Here is a 23,454-nt window from a genome sequence, read left to right on the forward strand (position 1 = left end):
TCTTCTTCCTCATGTAGGAGATTATACTATTACTCTCTGTTGCATAATTGTTTTTGAGCTTAGATACCATTTAGTAGATATATACATATATATCGTGTCAACCCAGAGGTGGTAGTTTTAGTAGCTCGCTGCAAGATCTGCCCCATTCCTTTGTAAAGAACGACGTACTCACTACGCGTTTGGACATTTGCAACAAGCACGAGAGGAAGGAAGAAGAATACCAAGCGTAAACAGGAGTAATCAGTATAGGAAAGTACAGAAAACACGTCCGATACCACTGCTAATATTAATACAATGGAAACCAACAAGAAGGATACTAGTAAGTCGCCCTCACACTCCAACGGCTCTTCTCCTTCATCATCTTCCCTCTCTTCATCTTCTTCCAAAGAGAAGAAACGTCCTAAGAGACTATCCTCTCAAAATGTAAATTACGATTTGAAGAAGAGGAAAATCATCACTTCTGAAGGCACAGAGAGACCATTCAAGAACGAGCACAACAGTCTTCCATTTGAAGACAATATCATGGAAGAAGAACCTAAGGAACTTCTTGAAAAGGACTCCAAAGGTAATATCATAAAACTTAATGAACCATCCACCATCTCGGAGGATTCAAAGACATCTGTCACTGGATTACCGTTGAATAAAGGCCCTTCTGAAAAAATTAAGCGAGAGTCCCTTTGGAATTATAGGAAAAATTTGGGAGGCCAATCAAACGGTTCAGAAATGACGCTAGTCCCCAGTAAAAGATTCACTCAGGTGTCTAAAAATTTTCAGGATTTGAACAGAAATGATTTGAAAACGTTTTTAACTGAAAATGTGACGGAAGAGAGCAATATAAGGTCAACCATTGGTTGGAACAGCGATGTAATAAACAAGGCTCGTGACCATGATCCCGAGAACGACCGCGATAATAAAAAGCTATCAAACGTTAGGACGAAAATAATACTCTCAACAAATGCTACTTACGATTCAAAAAGTAAACTATTTGGGCAGAATTCTATCAAGTCGACCGCGAATGCAAGTGAAAAAATTTTCAAGGACAAAAACAATTCAACCATAGATTTTGAGAATGAAGACTTTTGTTCGGCTTGTAATCAGTCGGGTTCCTTTTTATGCTGTGACACTTGCCCCAAATCCTTTCACTTTCTCTGCTTAGATCCACCAATTGATCCAAATCACTTACCTAAAGGTGATTGGCATTGTAATGAATGTAAGTTTAAAATCCTTATAAACAATTCAATGACGACTCTGAAAAAAAACGAATCCAACTTCATTAAACAAAACAACAACGTCAAGATCTTCGCTAAATTACTTTTTAATATCGATTCATATAATCCAAGACAGTTCCAGTTACCAAATTATATAAAAGAAACCTTCCCCGCCGTGAAAACGGGTTCTAGAGGCCAATACTCTGATGAGAATGATAAAATTCCATTAACTGATAGACAATTGTTTAACACTTCATATGGCCAAAGCATAACAAAGTTAGACTCTTACAATCCGGATACACATATAGATTCAGATTCAGGTAAGTTCTTAATATGTTACAAATGCAATCAAACAAGGCTAGGCTCATGGTCTCATCCAGAAAATTCAAGACTAATAATGACCTGTGATTATTGTCAGACTCCATGGCATTTGGATTGTGTACCGAGGGCTTCTTTCAAAAATTTGGGTTCAAAATGGAAATGTCCTCTACATTCTCCAACTAAAGTTTACAAAAAATCTCGCCACTGTCAAGAGGAGAATAATCTACTTTACAAGGTTTGGAAAAAACAACGCTTGGTAAACAAGAAAAACCAACTTTATTATGAACCCTTACAAAAAATAGGCTACCAGAATAATGGTAACATTCAAATCATACCGACTACTAGTAATATGGATTGCGATTTCAATCAAGATTTCAAAATTACTCAAGTAGATGAAAATTCCATTAAATATGATTTTTTTGATAAAATATACAAATCGAAAATGGTCCAAAAAAGAAAACTGTTTAAATTTCAGGAAAGTTTAATTGATAAGTTAATATCAAATGCCTCTCAAAATGGCAATAGCGAGGATAACATGGTCAAAGACGTAGCCTCATTAATATATTTCCAGATAAGTAGCCACGATAAGAGCAGTGACAACAATGCTTCCAAAGGAAATAACTTAAGAAAATTATGGGATTTGAAAGAACTGTCCAATGTAGTCGTCCCAAATGAATTAGATTCTATGCAATTCGATAACTTTTCTAACGATGAAGTAAAAAATCTATTATATTTAAAAAAAGTTATCGAGTCCAAACCAAAGGAGGAACTGTTGAAATTTTTGAACTTAAAAAATCCTAAAAAAAATCGATCTGAATAGAAACGACGTACATACACAGGAATAAATCAGAAACACAGGTACCATTTCCTATATATATATACTCATACATAGACATACGTATCGCATTTCAAAGTGAGAGCTATACCTATTTTCCTTTTTCCATCTACAACATAGCAACTAACTTTCTCCTCTCTCCTAAATCATCTCGATATCATCTTCTTCTTCATCATCTTTGTAATCAACTTCTTTCCTAACCCTCAATTTCTTCATCACAACGTTCTCATGTCCTTTCCTGTTTCCATTTTTGTTGGGAGGTAAATAACTGTCATCGTCACTATCCAATTCTCCATCTTCATCACTTTCTTCATGGTGGGCCTGTGGTCTCACATGATGAACTCTCTTCTTCTTCTTTTGTGATTCATTGTTTTCGTGGGCTAATAACCTCTTTTGAAGCCTTTGCCTTTGAGTTTGTGATGTATGAAGGATCCGTCCTATTTTAGCTCTTATATTATTCTGTATTTTTTCAGTCACGCCCTCTGGTATGTATGTCTTGAAAGATAACTGCGCCTCCTGAACAGTTGCAAAAGGTTTAAACAAATCCGATGGTAAGTTTAATTTACCTGGATATGCTGAATGTTGCCAATTTTTCTTTTCTTTCAAATTCAATAGAATCATTTGCGATAATTCTCCTATGATATACATTTTCTGACCGTAAGGTCCATGTTTCTTTGGCTTTTCTTCTTTTTGCAGTTCTTCCTCTTCATCGTTTTCAGCCTCAACTAGCTTATCTTGATAGTTTTTTACCCTTTCTGATAAATAATAAAGCAAACTAAAGTTTTCTTGAGCAGCAATAGAATCAAAATAAAATAACAAATAATCAATTGCAGTAGTTAAAGCATTCAGATATACATCTTCCTCAGAATCTAAACCTTCTACTATATCAGGATGGTGTGCAATCGCATGTATCAACCTTGGTAATGCTCTTTCGAATATCGTTCCCTTCTTAAATGATTTTAAGCCAAATGTAAAGTTTATCCATATCTTCGTTGTGGTTTTTAATTCGATATCTGGTTCATAGGCAGTAAAAAAGACTAATGGTAGAAATTTGATGGAAATCAGTTCATTAGCCACATAATCCTTTAATTGCTCTAAGAAAGTTTTCCTTACTGGCAGCGATTCATCTTCTACCAGATTAATCAGTTTAATAATATCCGAAGGTTTGATAAAGTTGTTCAAATTAGAAATCCTGGCCAACTTCAAGACCTGTATTCCTGCCACACACCTCAATTTTGTTTGATAATTACTTGGGGTGGGATAAAACTCCTTATTAAATTCAGAAATTAGCTCACCCCCACTCGCAATCAAATAGAAGAATAATTTCATAGTTTTTTCGGTGAAACTTTCCGCCAATTCATCTCTGGGAACATCCGGGGCGATTGACCTTAATTTGTTAGTAAACAACTTTAAAGTGAATACTTTGTTACTTATTGCTGAGTATTTTGTCTCACTTAATAAGGAATCTTCTATCCAGTCAACTTCTTTTTTTGAATCACCAACGACTTGGTTCGATAATAAAACTTCTTTAATTAGGTATGATATGATATCGGTGGAATCATCATTTAGGATATGAGGAAACTTTTTGAATATTTCCATGAGCACAATAATATGGGATGTAAAATATTTGTCTTTTTGCAAATCTAAGGGTAGGATACGTATTTTTATCTTTTTCAAAGTTTCTTCGGCCCTGGGTGATAAAGCAATAAGTTTTGTAGAGTATTTAGTTATTTCTGGTTTACCCTCAACCGCAAAATCGTATAATTTGGTGAAGAAAAACGTATCTTCAAAATCGACCTGATCCTTTAGGGTTTTGGAAGCCTTGTACAGTGTTTTTAAAGCTTCTTCTAATGTCAAGTTATCATGGTTTTCTGCGTCTGGATCATCCAGGTTCTTGATGATGGCCTTTAGTGTTCTAATCTGATCTTTGAATAAAGTGGGATTGACTTTCGATATATCATCTAAGATTCTTCTTTTCATATCCAATTGCTTTGCATCAGAGTTATTGGACAAGTTCAATAAAACGTTGATGTTGGATACATTATAAATTATTGGTGAAGCCCTGAAAAGCAAAATTTGTATTACCTTGGCGATATCACGTGGAATAATGGAAGCACCAGTAGATATATTATACTTCTTAAACAGTCCTGGTGTTTGTAACTTACCGACTAATTCATTGAAACAATTTTTTAAAGTGAGAAACGGAATATCGTTGGTGATACATGTGTTTAATAAATAGAAAATCCTTTCGTCGTTGAACTGTTTTATAGTTTCAAGGGCGTCTATTGCCTTCGTAGAGTCAGAAAGACCAGAAGCTAACCACTGAAGAGTTTGATTGTACTTGTTGATTATCAGAGGACCCTGAGGCGAGTTCATACTTTCTTGATTGTTTAAAAATTTGCTAAATTCGATATATTTGGATATGGCAAAGGATATTTTGACTTGTCTTGCATTAAAAGCGAAGAATGAAGTAAATGCCTTTTTATCAAAATGTGACAAAACCGTCAGTAGCCTATGAACTCTTTTGTCGTTATCTGGTTCAAATGGTAGTAGATATTCAAAAATAACGTTGTCGACTTGCTCATTAATGTTTAAATCATTGATATAATAGAGATTGTATAAAGTAGTTGGTATGGTATCTATGATTTCCCAGATTTCTTTATTTTGGTAAGTTCTTTCGACCTCGTTCAATGAATTTGAGTAAAATTTTGCCATAGTGTTAATGCAGAGTTCTCTAACCTCCTTGTGTTTTTCTCGGGCCAAATGTAGTAAAGATGTATAAATGGCTTTATTGGTTATATTCTTCCAAATTTCATTAGTGGAGACCTTATTGAAGATCATAACGGAAGTCCTACGTACACGAGGATCAGAATCAATGAATGTTTTTGCCAGTGCTTGATTCAGTTCTTTGGATATGTCATCTCTTGTAGTAATAATCTCAGGAATTGACTCTGTCCATTGCACTCTAACATCGGGACTAATATCAGCAATTTTGGAAATCCATGCCTTGAATGTATCGGAATGTGTAGAGACAAAATTCAAATCCGAATATGAGGTAAGTATTTGACCAATTAGTTTTGTAGCTTCTTTTCTGAATAGCTCGTTATCTGAAGATAATTCATGATATACAAATCCGATTACCGCGTTGATCAATTCGGGGACCGTTTCCCAAAGCCTTAATATCAGTTTATGTAGTTTCACGATCGTAGTGAGTAGTCTGGAAGTATTATCATCATTAGTTACTTCATGAATAATCTCTGAATAATATTTAGTTAAATGTCTACTCATTCTATTGGAATAAGCATCACATAAAATTAGGCTAGCTTCGTAGCCACAGTCAGAAGTAACATTCAAACCTTCAGGAATTTCATTTGGGTTATAGGTCAAAAACTTATTGAAGATCAATCTTAGTACTTCTAATGGAACAGAATCGAACTCAGAGATGACTTCGCCGAGTATACCGCCTATTACATTGAAGAGCCTTGCAGGGAAGCTCTTATTAGGATCGTAAAAAATATGAAACAGCTCGATAAGCAAATTGTTTGAACTAGGTAAATCGGCTAATAATACAATTGATCTGTATTCTAGTAGCTTAGTGATCAAATAAGTCTGTTGAATATGATAGCCGTTTTCTTGATCACCCAATTGTTCGAATTGTGAGAGTACAAGCTTGAAAATGTCTGTTAGCTGAGCATCCGTATAAGGCGCATCTGGGGCATATAACCTCAGGATATCGCTAAGGCAACAAGCAGTAAAGGCGCGGATCCCCACGTCTTTATGTTTTAATAATTTTCTGCTAACTAGGGCGTCTCTATATTTATCCAACCCCGTTAAATCTGTATTGTCCTGATCCAAAGAAGCCAATTCCTCATGCAAAGCTTTCAAACGATCTAATAGCTCGTTTGTTGATATCAGCTGATCGGAAGTAGATATTATAGGTGAGTTAAACTTCAGTTTAGCCACTGCGCCTTTAGCCATTTTGTTTGTGCTTTGTTTCTTCCTTCTTTTATAAATATAACTGTAAAAACGAGCTGCTATATGGACAGGTAAAGATGGGAATAAACTTCTTATAGATCTCTTACCAGTTAATACTATTTTGATGGAACCTAGCTCCATACACCTCCATTCTGTTTATACAACTTTACGCGTCGCGTCGTGACGTCTTCATAAATCAGATCACCTTTAACGTTTTCACTCCGGGTATTGCACAAACTACCTTGGCGGCTAAATAAATACAAAGATTAGATTTTTAAAGCAAAGAAAAAAAACATCAACGGAGTAACTAAATGAGGAAGAAATAAGTAGTTGTAGTTGAATTTTCCTTCTTCATGGTGATGCTTGTTATGTGCCGCATTCAGAAAAAGAGCTTATTGCTCTATTGGGAAATCTGTACTCCGTTTCGATGTTTTTTACGGCGTGTCTTCGAAAAAATGATTTCGCCCAGGATCGAACTGGGGACGTTCTGCGTGTTAAGCAGATGCCATAACCGACTAGACCACGAAACCTGTTATTTTGTGTTAATGTTGTATCTCAAAATGAGATACCTCAACATTACTAGATTTACCAACCTAGACATAAAACATGTATGAAACTGTTGGAATGAAATTCTAATTGTTGGAATGAAATTCTAATATCATCTATTTAATAGTATATTATAATATGCGGTGCAAGAGGATGACATAAAGATTGAGAAACAGTCATCCAATCTAATGGAAGCTGAAATGCAAGGATTGATAATGTAATAGGATAATGAATGACAACATATAAAAAGAAAGAAGATAAAATAATAACACTATGTAGAACTATCGATTCCCTTTTGTGGATTCCTATATCCTTGAGGAGAACTTCTAGTATATTCTATATACCTAATATTATAGCCTTTAGTAACAATGGAATCCCAACAATTATCTAATTACCCACATAATTCTCAGAAACACGTACGAAACAATAGTTCCAAAACAGACAAAATTGAGTATACTAGGCAACCTACTTGCCCAAGATGAACCAAACCAACCAAACGTATAAATACCTGAACAATTAGTTTAGATCCGAGATTCCGCGCTTCCACCCTTTAGTTAGATTCAGATCTTATATAGATTATATAGAATAAGTAACATTCTGTGAATCACGTTAATAATAAGTCTGACAACAAGTTACTCTCCTAAACGACTTTAGGATTGTCAAGACATCCGGTATTACTAGAGCCCGTAGTAAAACAGTTAATTTGTTATGGTTGAAACTGCATAATGTACCTTGATAGTAACAACTATGTCGCAGATGAAACGCTAGCGATTACTTAAAAGGGTAATCGTCAATTGCATCTGAAACGACCGAAGACACATTGTCTGTCTCAAACAGTATTAAATCAACATATATAAATACTAGCACTCCAGGAAACTACAATCCAAGATGCGATATATATAGAAATAGAAGAAGAACAAGTTTAAGTTTAGATCTGAAGTTCCTCTAACACTTGGATAAGCAAGTTCGCTACGTGACATTAATTTTTTTGCATCCTTGTATTTTTATGGGCTAGATAATCTATAAAATCACCTAGCGAAATCCATAGTATATTTATTACTTCTTTTTTCAGATCAGTCGTAAGGAAAATTTTCTTCCTAATGATAAAACTTCTTCATTCTTTCTAAAAGGAGAAAATGCTGCTTCCAATATACGGCATAAGTAGCATATCCAATTTTCCTTTGAAACACCGCCGATATTTCGTGGAATAGTGATGTTTTATTGTATGACTATCGAATGGTCCTGCAGATATGAATACTATTTTGTTTCACTTTAAATTTAGGGTAATTCACTGTCTCAGGATAAATATTAGGGAAAAAAAGCATTGTTCCGGGAACTTCTGCACCTTAATGCTACTTTTGACGTTTTGGAAGCCTATTCTCTCACATGTTGTTGATAATTAGTAACTAGGTTTTGGTATTGATTAAGAAAAAGCAGATTTTCTTAAAATATATAAGAGAGATATACAAAACACATGCCGGTTGGTCATATTTAACATGACCAATATGACAACGACGAGACCATTTACTATTGTTTCAATGTAACGACTCATATCCTTGTATATGTAAATGTCAAGTCAATCATTCTGGTAATAGATCTTTGACTTTACTGCACCTACGTTATTACATAGTCGCATATCGTTCTCCATCCTGAAGCATTAATGACGTATTTCGTCTGATTACCTTTCATATGATCACAAATTGATTAGCTACGAAGAGTAATAGATTACTATTCTAACGCATGTTCATGGTGTTTCCTCATGTAGTCTCCATGCCCAAAAAAAATGGAACCCCTTCCCTGGAACTAAAGAAAATTGATTCTCTGATCCGTACTTATTCCCAATGCAATTTTAAAGGATCTATAATTGATATGAGGTATTTTAATGACTATTTGTCACGTTCCGGTTTAACTCTAAATGTGCTATATAAACTCAGTATTCAGTTTTTAAAATACTAATTAAAATCTATCAAACGAAGTCTTGGGGTTCTTGTTTATGTTCTCATTTTACTTTATTTTGAAGCTACATATAGATATTCAGGACAGTAATGCTAAAGGTTCCTTAGTGTCTGACTTCTCCTCTGTCGCCAATTCCTCCCTCTCTTTTTGCTCGGCTTGTTCTCGTTGAGACAATGATGGTAAACCCTCCGTTGACGGCATGTTAACTACTCCTGCGTTATTCTTCTTTTCGGGATCGAGTTCGCTTTCTAGAGCATCCAATTCCTTATCTAGATCATCTTCATAGTTGCTTGTTCCGACCACACTTCTAGATAATGTCTCGTTGATTTCATTTTGATAAGCAATTTGATCCTGTACATCGTCCATTAACTCATCAACGTTCCTAAATTCTTTGTTCAGTTTTTTCAAGATTTCATTCCCGTTTTTCAATCCATTCACAAATTGCTTTTCAACCATTTTAAACTCAAGTGTTGATACCATGTTTTCCAAATTTACAAGCTGATCTGAAGCCTGCTGCAACAAATGTTCCTGATAATGTATTCTTTTCAGTAAGAATCGTACCTTCATGTTAGATTTGTAGTTTCCAGGATTTTTTCGTATTAAATCTTTCAGTTGACCCTTTTCTACTGAAATCAAATTATCTGTCCTTCTCGTAAATTTATGAATTTCATCTTTAGATCGTTTTACTTCTAGGATTGCCCTGTCTGTCTTGGTTATATGCACTTTACTACTTTTCTGGCCCATTCGATATATACAAAAACACCGAGTTGAGTTAGTTCAGCGGTCTGTGTTTTACTTCCAAACTAAATTACGTAAGTTTTGTTTTTTTTTCTATACAGTATATTGTTTCCTGGAGAGAGTAATTGAAATTCGGTCTTTCTGCTCTCCGGGATTCAGTTTATGTAGAAGAAACACGAACGATAGTGAAGAGGGTAAAAGGTTACGAATGAAAAACGAACACTGCGTGACAAAATCGCAACTGTTGCGACTACAGGCAGAATTGATTGTTAATGTTCTCTATCTATTACTTCTAGATTTCTACGTAAGTTTGCTCATCCATATACAAGAATATTGCTTCTTAGGTACTGCGTAGATATGTTACGTCATTTATTCCCACAGGTTATTCCAAGTCACATTCTTTCTGACAGCGTTGGAGAACCCTTCATTGTATTTCACCCATATTTTAACCGCTTGATTGCTATCATCTGCCCGATCCATTTTGTCTGATCCAGTATCCCTTTGTGCTTCTTCGGATTCCTGAGTTGGCTTCAATAATCCGTACTGATTCTTGAAAAAGTCGATTGTACTCGAGGAAGAATTTAATCCAGTTTTAACCTTTTTGGTGTGCATTTCCTGTGACTGTAATCTGTCCTCAGTTACTTGGTCTATATGCCTCTTCTTAGCCCTATTTTCCTCGATCTTTGCTAATAGCGAGCTCAAATTATTAGGCCGTTTATGTTGGACTTCGTTGATATGTTTTGGGTTTAGCAATACAACTTCATCGATTGGAGGATCGATTGTTAGACCGCCCCTTGCATCAAATCCTTCCGACCGATTTTGGATCAGATTAAGTTGAAAGCTTTTCAGTAATTGGACCAGTGTCTCCATGATGGCTTGTTTGAGTTTCAGATTCCTTACCTTGTTAAAATCAGATGAAATCATCGAATCTATATACGGTAATACTTCGAAGATTAACGATTTTTTATCGGTAAAACTAGCCACCAAAGGTGATTGAACAGAGATATGTCTCATAATTAAATCAACTATATCTGAGTTGGCCCGTTTTAATTCTCTTTGTTCGTACTCGCTGTTTTTCATTCTGATATCAGCTTTGTTTGCAATATCGCCAAATGTTTGGAAGAAGACTAGGGGCACAAGTGCAGAGTAACGTAACAGTTCGCCATTATGCGCATACATTGATTGGTACATTAAATCATGGAAGAATAGCCAATCTGAAATGTTTGCTGGCTTTCTTATACCATTGTCAGAATACTTTACGTGGGGAAAGATATTAAAACAGCCTTGTAATATCCTGTCAGAGTTACCATTAAGTTCTACTTGGTTTAGTAATTCATAAAATTGATCCTTTATATCACGATGTGGATCTTTTCTAAACAACTGATTCACGATTTTAAACCAGGATATAGGGGAGTCTTTGATGGATGACTCCCACACATTCTTGCTGCAACTGGATTTATGCGTATCATCAGAATTTCTTGGATCAATATTCGAGGCTAAGAATTGCAAATTGTTTATACAGTTCCTTATATCACCTTGAGCCAAGTCAATCAAATCATTAATTGCTTTTATAGGAATATTCATGTTTTCTTTATGACAGATAAGGTTCAGTCGTTCTTGTAGAGTACTATCAGAGGGTCTTTTCACAGTAACAATTTCACAGAATGGTTTTAGCTTTTCCAAAGGAGGAGCATACAGATTATTACAAATACAAATTATAGGTCGCGTAAGCAGTGCAGATCTTTTCTTTTTGCGTTTTTTGTCCTTCTTGCTTGGCTGACCAAACAGCAGTTTATTAGTGGCTTTAATGTCGTTTTGCATAATGTCAACTAAAATTCTAATAAATCCACTTTCGATGCTTCCATCAATCTCATCCGCCACTAGGCAAACAGGATTTGTATCGAAAGTATGATTGAATAAAAGGTTATGTATTTTCTCTTTTACCATAGGGCCAGCCCTTTCATCACTTGCATTGATTTCTGAGACAGAAAACCCTGATTGTTTGGCAATAACGTGGGCCACTGAGGTTTTACCTATTCCTGGTGGGCCATGTAGTAGCAAAATCTTTTTTTGTGGCCTTTTTAATGGATCCAGTTCCATATTATTCTCCTCATTCTCGGTAGGCAATTTGGGTAACTGCTCTTTAAATACAGCAGGCGTCCATTGTCTTAACCAACCTAACATTCTCCTATTAGTCTTTTCATTTCCAACTAAATCTAGGAATTTTTTGGGACGCCATTTCTCTACCCAGAGTGTGTCACTGCCTATCTTGCTGGTTCTAGTAGAACTCTTCTGTACATTAGCGCAGTCCTCACTAGATGCATTAATTTTGTCCAACAAGTAGTTTATATTGATGCCGTATGTATCATCCGTTCTCCAAACAATATCTGGGTTAGTGTATAGACTTATATTCTCAGTCGCTAATTTCACAGGTTTCTTCTTTAATTGAACCGTTTCACCAGTACTTGATACGAACGCGTGAATATCTTGCTCATTAATACCAATTTCCTTATCACCAGGGGCTCGTTCTATATCACCAGTATCGAAAAGGGAACTTCTTCCTAATGAACCAATGAATGGTGCAGTATCAACCATGATTCTTGCCCTTACATCTGTCCCTTGCGTCAAATAGTGTACCAGCTAGGTTTAAAATACCTGAAACCATGTTTATTTACGTGTTAGATGTCCCGTACAACGCGACTGGCTAGTTCTTTTTTTTTCCACTTTTTTTTTTCAACGTTGATCAACAATAAATTGGTACATCGTCCTTTGTTTGTGTCTTAAGTGTCCTTTTCTAGTAAACTGCTTGACCAGCACCTGTAGCATCAAATCAGACTTTCACTACCCCAAAACACAATGGTTACAGTATGTTGCCTATTGTTATTTATCTTTTCTTTTTGGCACTCATTTTGGCAATATTCATATTCTTTAGTTGATTTTTGTTTATATGAAGTGAATGCGATATCTCAATAACTTTACTAACAAACTCATGTGGTATTATGATGATTTTCACTTTAAATAGCAACAAGAAAAGGAATTTTTAGAATCCTACCCTCAAAACTGTCCTCCAGATGCCTTGCCTGGTACTCCAGGAAATTTAGACAGCGCTCAAGAGAAGGCATTGGGAGAACTGAGAAAACTTTTGGAAGATGCTGGTTTCATTGAACGCTTAGATGACTCAACTTTACTACGTTTTTTAAGAGCCAGAAAATTTGACGTTCAATTGGCTAAGGAAATGTTTGAAAACTGTGAAAAATGGAGGAAGGATTACGGTACCGACACTATTTTACAAGATTTTCACTATGATGAAAAGCCATTGATTGCCAAATTCTACCCACAATATTACCATAAAACTGATAAAGATGGCCGTCCAGTATATTTTGAAGAATTAGGTGCTGTTAACTTACATGAAATGAACAAGGTTACTTCTGAAGAGAGGATGCTGAAAAACTTGGTCTGGGAATACGAATCTGTCGTTCAATACAGATTGCCTGCCTGTTCAAGAGCTGCCGGTCATCTGGTGGAAACTTCATGTACGATTATGGATTTAAAAGGTATCTCCATATCTAGTGCATACAGTGTCATGTCATATGTCAGGGAAGCCTCCTACATAAGTCAAAACTATTACCCCGAACGTATGGGTAAATTTTACATCATTAACGCGCCATTTGGTTTCTCTACCGCATTCAGGTTATTTAAACCTTTCTTGGATCCAGTTACTGTTTCAAAGATCTTTATTTTGGGTTCTTCTTACCAGAAGGAATTACTAAAGCAAATTCCTGCTGAAAACTTACCTGTCAAATTTGGCGGCAAGTCTCAAGTTGATGAGTCCAACGGTGGGTTATACCTATCCGATATCGGTCCATGGAGGGATCCAAAGTATATTGGACCAGAAGGTGAAGCTCCGGAAGCCTTTTCGTTGAAATGATATTATTTAAAGACATTTTTTTTTCGAGAAAGAAAAGAGGAGTTATAAGTTACAATAATTGACAACTAAGATAAGTAAAAAGCATGCTTATTTACTCTCTTCTACTTTTTTGAATAGGCATAGTTCACACTTTTATCTCCTTAGTTTGTACTACTCTTATTATTACTTTTTTTCACTCAGCTATTTGCTTACCTTATTATTTTGTATTTTTTTTACCGTCTTTGGTGTCTTTTTCTGCAGTCATACCTTGATTTTAGTTTTTTTGTAGGCAGTTATATACATTTATTTTATAGAATACATATGCACGTATTAAACAATAAGAAGAACATAAGTAAAATGAAACTTTATTATGCATTTAAATGCGCTCGTAAGGAGTATACATTACAAATACAGCGGTAGCCATATTCGGTTGCAACATGTTTAAGCAAAGAGGTTAGTAGGTGAGAATATCGAGTTTTTGTCCTGTTATTGTATAATGTAATGGTAGATCGTTCTGAGGAGGTAAAAAAGATTTCTACAGTACAATTATGCAAATTGCGAGCCTACCTTGAATACATCTAGAAGCACCCACTTCGTTGTTGGGCCGTCCTTGCATCGCAAGCTAAGTTTAACATTTCACTTTAACGAAGGCCACAGTTTTATATCCCTAAATTGCTGAAGTCTTTTGACAATTCATGCTTTTGTTCTTCTCTCTGTAGCTCCCTCGCAAAATTAGAGTTCAAATGAGAAGCCTCCTCCTGGTATAGATTCCTGTCGTCTATTTCATTGCGATTCTGCTTCTGAGAAAAAGCGCTTTTGAAGTTTTCAAAATTCCAATATTCATTATTAATGTAAGAAGAAAGCTCTGTGTTATCAACAAAAGCATTACTAAAATTACCAATTTGTCCGCTGAATGACATCATACTTTGTGCATCGAAATCCTGGAATTTTGGAAAGTCACCCATCTCAGACTCTACGTTAAATTGAGGATTTATTGGCCGTTCAGTCTTTCTTGGCTGAGGGCGAACTAATTGAACAGTGCATAACTGTAAGTTATCCAATGTACCTTCGACTAAACATCCTTTTTCTCTAAAGTGAATTAACAGATGGTTCCATAATGTGTTTCTTGCTAAAGATCTAGGATTACCAAGAATGACTAGACCATATTTGGCACGGGTTAGGCCCACGTTCAAACGACGAGGGTCACGTAAGAAACCTATGGCCTGTTGTTCATTGGCACGGACGCACGATAAGATGATGTAATCCTTTTCACGACCTTGGAATGCGTCAACTGAAGCAACTTCTACCTTGATATACAAATCCTTATCCAAGGAACCATTCATTTGCATATACTGTAAAATATAAGCTCTTTGTCCCTCATATGGTGTAATAACACCAATTTGCTCGGGCTTAACACCGTCTCTGAAAAGTTTAGTAATGATTCGCTCACAGTTCATGGCTTCGATTCTGTTCAAGAAGGAAGTACCGTTAGCGGAAATCTCCTCTCTACCGTAATTGGCCCAGAACATCATTGGTATACCACGAATTGGCCATGGAAATTTACTATTGGGAACGGTACGCTGCTCGATCGTTACACCATTTTGTAGGCTGCCTTCATAAAACATGTTACTCGGGAACTCACTCAAATAAGGGTTCATACGATATTGAACTTCCAAACGAATTGGTACGTGACCTAGAGAGATTAATCTCTCGAAAAGGGACTGTTTCAAACCGGCGTCTGCAGCCTTTCGTTCTAATATGACCGGGCCCAATTGCTGGTGATCACCAACAAGTATAACTTGTTTGGCGCCTTTAACAATTGGGATTAAACATTCCGGCTCAGAAGCTTGAGTACTTTCATCAATCAACACGGTCCTGAATTTAGTGTCTAAGCGCTTATCACCAGCACCAACACATGTGCAACATACAACGTCTGCCTTATTTAGAATTTCAGCCTCTGTTTTCCTTACTAATTTGACAAATCGTTTTGTATCAGAAGCGGATAATTCGCCAACTTCATCCTTTAGCTTTAATAGGTTTTTTAATTCCCCTTTAGCACCACGGCCAACCAAATTATGCAAAGCTAAGTTGGAGACTGAACTTTCAACGTCTTCCCTACTCTTTGCAGTAAGTCTAACAACTTTCAAACCCAAGTCACGCAATTTGGCCGCCAAATGATCCACAGCAACGTTGGATGGGGCGCACACCAATATCCTATCCTTGTGTATTTTGGAAAGATGATATACTATCGTTGCAGAAGTAACTGTTTTACCAGTACCTGGAGGGCCTTGAATTAAAGATAATGGGCGTTGCAAGACATGGCTAACGGCGTTGGACTGAGATGAGTTTAATTGAGCAAAATTCAGAATCGAGAACTCCTTTGGTAATGGGACGTCAAATGAAATGTCAACCACTTGATGGCCTAAAATTTTATAGTACAAATAACCTGAAATGGATTTTTTATCAATGGCAAATTTTTTCAACGCATCTTGCATCCTGTCATAAGAAGTACCTTTCCAGATGAACTCAGCAGTAAAACCAGTGGTCAAGTGCGTTGGCGGTGAAGTTTTACTTGGTTTTAACTCCAACGTGAATGTATCCTGGAAGCTATTTGGCAAGCGAACAATGTAACCACGACCTTCCCAGTCAGGATGTTGCATGCCAGAGTACCATAATATCATTTCATCACCGATGGCAACTTTTAACTCATTAGATTCGAAAGTAGATAAAGTGAAAGATGCTAAATGCCTGTTATTTAAAGCTAAGGACCACGAAACAGAAATATGTTCCAAAGCTTGAGATTCCTTGAGTTGTTTATCGTAGTCAGCCTCTAATTTAATTAAAGGTCCGTAAGATCTTTGGTATTCATAGGCGTCTTGATATCTTAATAATAAAGGTGGAATTGCTTCTTGTTCCTCAGGGGCGTCAATATCGTTAATCGTGGCATCTTTATTAGATCTCCATTTTGCCTCCAATTTGGAAATTTGGCTGGGCGTGATTAGGCGAGCCTTCAATTTCTCCTCTTCAGTAGGTTGTTCTGCGACCCATGATAAAAGTTGTCTATCTTCAATTAAGGGTTGCCATTGATCAGTATCCCAGTTTGCATTTTTCGTCTGGGCACAAGGTATTCTACAAAGTAAAACAACCACAGCCTCACTTTTAGCGGAAACAAATCCCAGCAAAAACACGTTCTTGCGTCCACAATTATAACATTCCAATACGGTATCCCCTAAGTCGGATTCTGGATGTAACGAAACCACGTTATGGTGAGATAAAACTAAGTGATTAATAATGTGAGAACTACTTGTACCGTTTTTAGTGTTACAAAACCATTTCTTACATGAATTACATTTGATGACACACTTTGCAGAATCTATGCCACAATACGCACATGAATTGTCGGAAGCTGATGCAGAACGGAATCCAGTGTCAGTGATTTGAGCCTCTTCGAACAGCTGATTATCCACATCGTCATCTTCCACCAAGGTGGAATTTAGTTGTGTTGCAGGTTGGACATTTACATCAGAGGGAGAGTTTGATATATCATAAGGAGTGTGAGAACCGGAACCGACCATTTGATAATGACAATGATTGATGTAATATAAAAAGTATATTCGGTCTTGCTGCTGCTTTCCCTTCCTTTCTTTTCTGACGAAATCTTCAACGCTTTTTGGCTGGCAAGAGAAAGAGAATCTTCTGTTAGTGTACGCAAGAACGATGCCTCTTTTCACTTTTTTTTTCTCTTTTACAATAGCATCGTAAGTTTTTGGTTAGCTTTTTATTTGATCAGTTAGTACGAAAGCGTGTAGACGTGACTATCTAAAGTCCAGTAAGCAATATGAAACTGATGATACTAAAATAAGGTATTTTAAGATTAAACTAAATTTAAACGTAAATGCATCACTCATTTACTATTATTGAGTGGATAGTAATTAACTATGTATGTTTTCTTTTTGTTTTTCTTGTTTTCCGTTCATGAATTCATTAATGGTTAGGCGAATAACGGAAACTCGCCCAGATGCATATGTTTTGTTTTTAATTAGAGAATGAACTCGCTAGTGATAATTTTATGAAAGATTTTCTTCTGGGATTCCTTTCCTCCAAGCAATTAGAGGTGTGGGGAATGGATTCTTCGTTAGAGGAAGCTACACTAGTATTCAACGAACTATTAGAAGAAGATTTAACCAAGGAGTTGGAATACGAGTTGTTTCTTGTCTGCAAGGGAGACGAAGAGGAACCAGTAGAAAGAACTGAAGAGGATTCCCTCCTCAAATTTGATGGCGTTCGTTCTTTGTGATAGTGGTTAGGATTTCCGCTATGACCCGCGACGTTGTTTGATGATATTTTCCCATGAGAAATCAATTTTAGTCGATTATTCCTTTCATTGGAGAGATAAGACGACGGATATGCAGCAGAATTCGAATTCAAGTTCAAGTACGAATTGGAATTCGAGGCAGGCGTTGAAACCGATGTTAATGGGGAAGTAAAATCATTTGAATGGTCGTTAGCTACTGCTATTGAGTCTAACTCCGATGAAACGTATTTTTCAAGGCCGTATAGATGCGTTGGTATACCATAACAGGAAGAATGCCTGGACCTTGGCTTTATGCATTTATGATCAAAACAGGAGTCCGGCGCATCACTCAAAGAAGACTGTCTTGTGGATTGTCTGGACAATTGGTGAATGAGGGTACTGCTGTTCGCTCTTATTCTTCTTGGAGAAGGGCGAGCTGGTTCGTTGGAATTGTTCGTTGAGTTTTGTGGGGCAAAGCCATACAAATGATGCGGAGCTGTTTTGATTTTTCTCAAGTGATGACCAATAGTATGATTACCCCTGTGTCTGCTTGCGTTTCCAACATTAGTACTGCTATTGTGATGGAAATTGTTTGATTTCGAGGAATTTTCAAAACTAAAGGACGCCAATTTGGAATTGACAAAATCGTTTGAACCTAAAAAGCTCTGCACGTCTGTTTCATCTTCATAATCACAATCTTGACAAAATGGATCTTGCACACCTCTTTCAAAAATCTCTGAAGCAATCATCAAATACAACGACTATTTCTATTCTTTTGATGTTTTTTTTTGATATTCCACCGAGAAGATAATTATTCAAACTGCAAATCTTTTACGCAACTTTTCAATTTATGTGTATTACTTTTTTAATCTAAGTGGTTGTGGCTCATACACTTAGTGTAATTGGTAAAGAAAGAGAAAAAGAAAAAAAGACAAATTTAAGTAGACTTGAATAAAAGTCAGCGCAAAAAGAGACGTGAGATTTTCAGATGATTGCTTACAAAAAAAAATTAAGAGTCCCTAGACATTAAGAAATCGGTAAAAGTGTAATTGTATTTATAATAGTGAGTTTCGGAACTTAAAAATCTTTTCCCGTCAAGAGAAGTAAAGATCAGTTCATATAGTGCGCTTCCCTTAAAAAAGCTACCACAGCTTCTGAATTAACTGTAATCCTTATCTAATAGCATCAACCCTTGTGCTGTTTTTTTTTTCACACTTCCTCTAGGAAAATCCAGGAGTAGGACGGCGTTTTTTTTTCCATTTTTTTTCTCCAGTTTTTCCAATGCTGGGTTTCTTTTCGTTAATGGTGGGTAAAGGAGATGTGTGAGTGAATGCTGAGCGCAGAATATACTGTAGGCCCACGGATACTTTGTAGACAAGAGGCACATTCGAGGGGCTCATTGGAGGCACGTAGCGAACTTTTGTTCTGGATAATCCGCTTCACGGGCCACATATGGTAATGGCTTCTCGAAGCACATGTTACGAGCCGTCAGAACGAGGCGGTGGCACCTGCCTCGCGTTGTTCTTGTAGCAGTAAGGAAAGCTCGTAGCAGTGTTTCTAATGCGCGTGTGCGGGGAATTCCGTTGTCACGCTGTTTTGATAACTTCCTCTACTTTCTCGTAAAATAAGTAAAAATCCGGGGAAACACTATTATTTGCGATTCCAAAGAAAAGCTCTGAAATTTCCTTCCTTGGCACATTTCTTGGCCACACATGAGCTAAAACATTGCCAAATAAAAAGGGGTAAGGGCACTTTTATTCCGTGGTTATTTCAACAAAACTAAATTCTTCCAGCTTTTGTTTTTTAAGACAAGGGGATTACTGCTTAGATAATCGGTACCGCAGAAATCTACAGATGTGGCGCCAAAGCTAAAGAAAAAATGAGAAGAAAACGATCGTCCCATGTACTTCGTATCTCCTCGAGAGAAATTGCTCTATGGTAAATGTGTATATGCGTCTGTTGCTATCGTTAAATGTATGTAAAGCCGCATTTGTGTAAGCGGACTATAACTGATAAGGGATTCAAGCTGATTTGAGTCATAATCTTCTGGATAGTTTTCTGGTTTATTTTTAAGTTTTCCCTTTCTCCCACTACGATCTGTTTTGCCCTTTCAAATTACAGTGCATGAAAGTTAGCTTCGATCTGACAGGGATGTGTTGCTACACTCGCGAGACAGCTCATAAACATAAGGAGCCTAATTGGGCTTTAACACTAAAAAGGGGCAGAGTAGTAAAAAAATAAAATCTTGGACAGCAAAGCACTGATATCACGGTAGGAACTAATTGCTTCCAGAAGCTTTCATCAAATATAGAATTTACCATAGCGTGCTGCATATTCACAAAACAAACGGTAAACCCTAAATAGTAAAAAGTCATTTTTTGGGGAGTTCAAATGCAACGTTACTCCTCGCATGCATCTCGTAAACTATAAGTCATGACCTTTGGGCCTATTTGTAACAGTGCTATAAGTTGCTTCTTGGGAAATTAGCGATTTCGGAGCTAATTTTTTGTTATCACTATCATACCATATTGTGATACATCGTCTGATGAAGAGAATGCTTTCGAAATTTTTCTTTACGTTTCATCTTAACCTAGTCACTCAGAGTAAATAAATGTAACTCTTGCAATATCAAAATGGATTAGATACTTCTTAGAGCATACATCTTTTATTACTTTATATTTAGTTACGGACACTTTCTTTATTTGCGAATCTTCGAAAAAAAAAGGAAATCAAGAAAAGAAAATCGCAAGCTTACGAAGTTACAACTAGGTCAAGGTAAACGGATTTGTGAGTTCATACAAAATTTAATGTTAAATAAAGGTAAATCTAATTTTGATCAACCGTGCAGTTCAAACAATCGCATATATCATTATCGTTATGTATTACTGACAGCCCAAAGGTGGAACGCATGTTTATTGTCCCAAGCACAGTACCCTTTCATGCACAGTTTGAGTAATAAATTCTTAGCAAGAAGTGTTCCGAAACATATTATTAGGAATAGGCACCTTTACCTAACGTAGTTGTATATACACTTGTACGCAATACGGGTTCTGTTCCACTTTCGTAGCGCTATCTGACGTACTGGACTCAAATGTCATGGAGCTTTCTCATAGAATTGCTCTGTGCCCACTGACGTCAATCCTTCTCTGAAGTTAGCCTGTCTACGAAGGAACATATGGTGCGTCATTTGACCCGACTAGTTGTTTGCAAGGGAATGCTATTTTTATAATACTAGCGTCCTGCTAAATGAGCGGTAAGGGACAAGAAGTAATATGACGTATCATATCGGCTCGTATCAATCACTTGCAATGTTTTTAAAGGAAACACAACATGAAGCTTTGCACAATGCATTACGTATAAAGGCATATCCCATCCCTTTAAAACTCGTGCCTTCTTCAAGGATTAGGGCAAACCCAACCACATGTATTTACTGAGAAAAAGAAATTAATAAGAGGGAGAAAAGACAAGAGAAATTCTTCGCCACGGCATTGAATCTATTTCTGCTTACGAAAAAGGAAGATCAGGGAAACATATGCGAAACAAAACGGAAATAATGAATCGCACTTTTCATTCCTATTATATGGTCGAAAAAAATTCTCCTCACTGCGTATTGTCAGCCAGCCCAGTAGTAATAGTGGCTCTTCATATACAAGAAAAAAAACGTGAACAGAATAGAAAGAGTGGACTATGCCCCTTTTTCAGCGCGGAAATTATATTCCATACAGGCCGCCGAAGCCCATAGGGTCTTTTTATTAGCAAAAATGCTCTCTCAAAAAAATTTTCTTGTTGCACGTCCAGTGCATGATATAAATGTAGCAAGCATATATAACAAAAGAAAAAGGCTCCCTGCGTAGAGGTTTCAACGTTTCTAGATAACCAAACAATTCTTTTCAGGTTTCGATAACGAATTCGAAAGAGATCATATCGGAACGGATAGGATCGGAATACGAGAGTGAATCGAACTTATAATACCATTGGCGGTCCCCCCTCATTTCCGAAATATTCTTCCTCCATCATACCATTCAACGCACATTATTTTCCTACTATGTTATGCGGGAACAGTTCCTAAGGAATTTTTCTTAATGGCTTTTCGGCAGCGTCATCAAATGTACGCACCCATCTCGAGTGATCATTCGCTCATTGCCATTTATCACGTGCCGCATCACTCGCGACGTCTGTACGCAGCCCATGCTGTGCCGCAGGAGAGTTTGAGATGCGAATGAACAGCAGCCATTTTTGATGCTGTGAGCATCGGAACGTTTCTGCGTCCATGCACTGTCCTTTTGTTTGTTAGATAATGGCTAAGGCAAGCAACCCGGGCAACAGGAGTCAAATGCTTTTCGTCAACTCCTAAACGCTAGAAGTGTAATTTTTCGTCTTTTCTTATAAAACTAGAACAAACCATTTTAGTAAAGATCGGTTGCTTTATTCCTTCGACCGATTTACTATACGTGGGTATATATAACATCTTCTGTTCACAACTTTAGGGAACTAGGAATAATATAGTCGTAAATTTACATCATGTTAAGAACGTCAACACTGTTCACAAGGCGTGTCCAACCAAGCCTATTTTCTAAAAATATTCTCAGACTGCAATCCACAGCTGCAATTCCTAAGACTCAAAAAGGTGTCATCTTTTATGAGAACAAAGGAAAGCTGCATTACAAGGATATCCCAGTCCCTGAACCCAAACCAAATGAAATTCTAATCAACGTTAAGTACTCTGGTGTATGTCACACCGATTTACATGCGTGGCACGGTGATTGGCCATTGCCCGTCAAGCTGCCATTAGTGGGTGGTCATGAAGGTGCTGGTGTAGTTGTCAAATTAGGTTCCAATGTTAAGGGCTGGAAAGTGGGCGATTTAGCAGGTATCAAATGGTTGAACGGTTCTTGTATGACGTGCGAATTCTGTGAATCAGGCCACGAATCCAACTGTCCAGATGCTGATTTATCTGGTTATACACATGATGGCTCTTTCCAACAATTTGCGACTGCTGATGCTATACAAGCCGCCAAAATTCAACAAGGTACTGACCTGGCTGAAGTAGCCCCAATATTATGTGCTGGTGTTACTGTATATAAAGCATTAAAAGAAGCAGACTTAAAAGCTGGTGATTGGGTTGCCATCTCTGGTGCTGCTGGTGGCTTGGGTTCCTTAGCCGTTCAGTACGCCACTGCGATGGGTTACAGAGTTTTAGGTATTGATGCAGGCGAGGAAAAGGAGAAACTTTTCAAAAAATTGGGAGGTGAAGTATTCATCGACTTTACTAAGACGAAGGACATGGTTTCTGATATTCAAGAAGCTACCAAAGGTGGCCCTCATGGTGTCATTAACGTTTCCGTTTCTGAAGCCGCTATTTCTCTATCTACAGAATATGTTAGACCATGCGGTACCGTCGTTTTGGTTGGTTTGCCCGCTAACGCCTACGTCAAGTCAGAGGTCTTCTCTCATGTGGTGAAATCCATCAATATCAAGGGCTCATATGTTGGTAACAGAGCAGATACAAGAGAGGCCCTAGACTTCTTTAGCAGAGGCTTAATTAAATCACCAATCAAGGTTGTTGGATTGTCTGAATTACCAAAGGTTTATGATTTGATGGAAAAGGGCAAGATTTTGGGTAGATACGTCGTCGATACTAGTAAATAATAGCGTCTTACGCACCCAAATTTTC

At 37.0% G+C, this 23,454-nt stretch overlaps 8 protein-coding genes and 1 non-coding gene across 9 annotated transcripts; 3 read left to right on the plus strand and 6 right to left on the minus strand.

Annotated features, from left to right (window-relative positions):
* Positions 1-294: 294 nt before the first annotated feature.
* Positions 295-2,349, plus strand: RCO1 (Rco1p; the record flags this gene model as incomplete). The annotated part of the gene is made up of 1 exon (XM_033912490.1): positions 295-2,349. One exon carries the CDS (start codon positions 295-297, stop codon positions 2,347-2,349), a length of 2,055 nt encoding a protein of 684 aa, XP_033768381.1.
* A 156-nt stretch (positions 2,350-2,505) lies between these two features.
* PDS5 (sister chromatid cohesion factor PDS5) lies at positions 2,506-6,342 on the minus strand (the record flags this gene model as incomplete). The annotated part of the gene is made up of 1 exon (XM_033912491.1): positions 2,506-6,342. One exon carries the CDS (start codon positions 6,340-6,342, stop codon positions 2,506-2,508), a length of 3,837 nt encoding a protein of 1,278 aa, XP_033768382.1.
* Positions 6,343-6,795: 453 nt separating this feature from the next.
* On the minus strand, positions 6,796-6,869 carry SPAR_Mtrna12V. Its single transcript has one exon. It is a non-coding gene; the product is annotated as a tRNA-Val (tRNA).
* A 2,050-nt stretch (positions 6,870-8,919) lies between these two features.
* On the minus strand, positions 8,920-9,585 carry VPS20 (ESCRT-III subunit protein VPS20; the record flags this gene model as incomplete). Its single annotated transcript, XM_033912492.1, has 1 exon — positions 8,920-9,585. One exon carries the CDS (start codon positions 9,583-9,585, stop codon positions 8,920-8,922), a length of 666 nt encoding a protein of 221 aa, XP_033768383.1.
* Positions 9,586-9,948: 363 nt separating this feature from the next.
* On the minus strand, positions 9,949-12,174 carry CTF18 (Ctf18p; the record flags this gene model as incomplete). Its single annotated transcript, XM_033912493.1, has 1 exon — positions 9,949-12,174. The coding sequence occupies one exon, from the start codon at positions 12,172-12,174 to the stop codon at positions 9,949-9,951; it is 2,226 nt and encodes a 741-aa protein (XP_033768384.1).
* Positions 12,175-12,435: 261 nt separating this feature from the next.
* Positions 12,436-13,507, plus strand: SEC14 (phosphatidylinositol/phosphatidylcholine transfer protein SEC14; the record flags this gene model as incomplete). Its single annotated transcript, XM_033912494.1, has 2 exons — positions 12,436-12,444; positions 12,602-13,507. The coding sequence occupies 2 exons, from the start codon at positions 12,436-12,438 to the stop codon at positions 13,505-13,507; spliced, it is 915 nt and encodes a 304-aa protein (XP_033768385.1).
* A 638-nt stretch (positions 13,508-14,145) lies between these two features.
* On the minus strand, positions 14,146-17,061 carry NAM7 (ATP-dependent RNA helicase NAM7; the record flags this gene model as incomplete). Its single annotated transcript, XM_033912495.1, has 1 exon — positions 14,146-17,061. The coding sequence occupies one exon, from the start codon at positions 17,059-17,061 to the stop codon at positions 14,146-14,148; it is 2,916 nt and encodes a 971-aa protein (XP_033768386.1).
* A 460-nt stretch (positions 17,062-17,521) lies between these two features.
* Positions 17,522-18,529, minus strand: ISF1 (Isf1p; the record flags this gene model as incomplete). The annotated part of the gene is made up of 1 exon (XM_033912496.1): positions 17,522-18,529. The coding sequence occupies one exon, from the start codon at positions 18,527-18,529 to the stop codon at positions 17,522-17,524; it is 1,008 nt and encodes a 335-aa protein (XP_033768387.1).
* A 3,772-nt stretch (positions 18,530-22,301) lies between these two features.
* ADH3 (alcohol dehydrogenase ADH3) lies at positions 22,302-23,429 on the plus strand (the record flags this gene model as incomplete). The annotated part of the gene is made up of 1 exon (XM_033912497.1): positions 22,302-23,429. One exon carries the CDS (start codon positions 22,302-22,304, stop codon positions 23,427-23,429), a length of 1,128 nt encoding a protein of 375 aa, XP_033768388.1.
* Positions 23,430-23,454: the final 25 nt, after the last annotated feature.

This window comes from Saccharomyces paradoxus, chromosome XIII (genome assembly GCF_002079055.1).
Source record: "Saccharomyces paradoxus chromosome XIII, complete sequence".
Lineage (NCBI taxonomy): Eukaryota > Fungi > Ascomycota > Saccharomycetes > Saccharomycetales > Saccharomycetaceae > Saccharomyces > Saccharomyces paradoxus.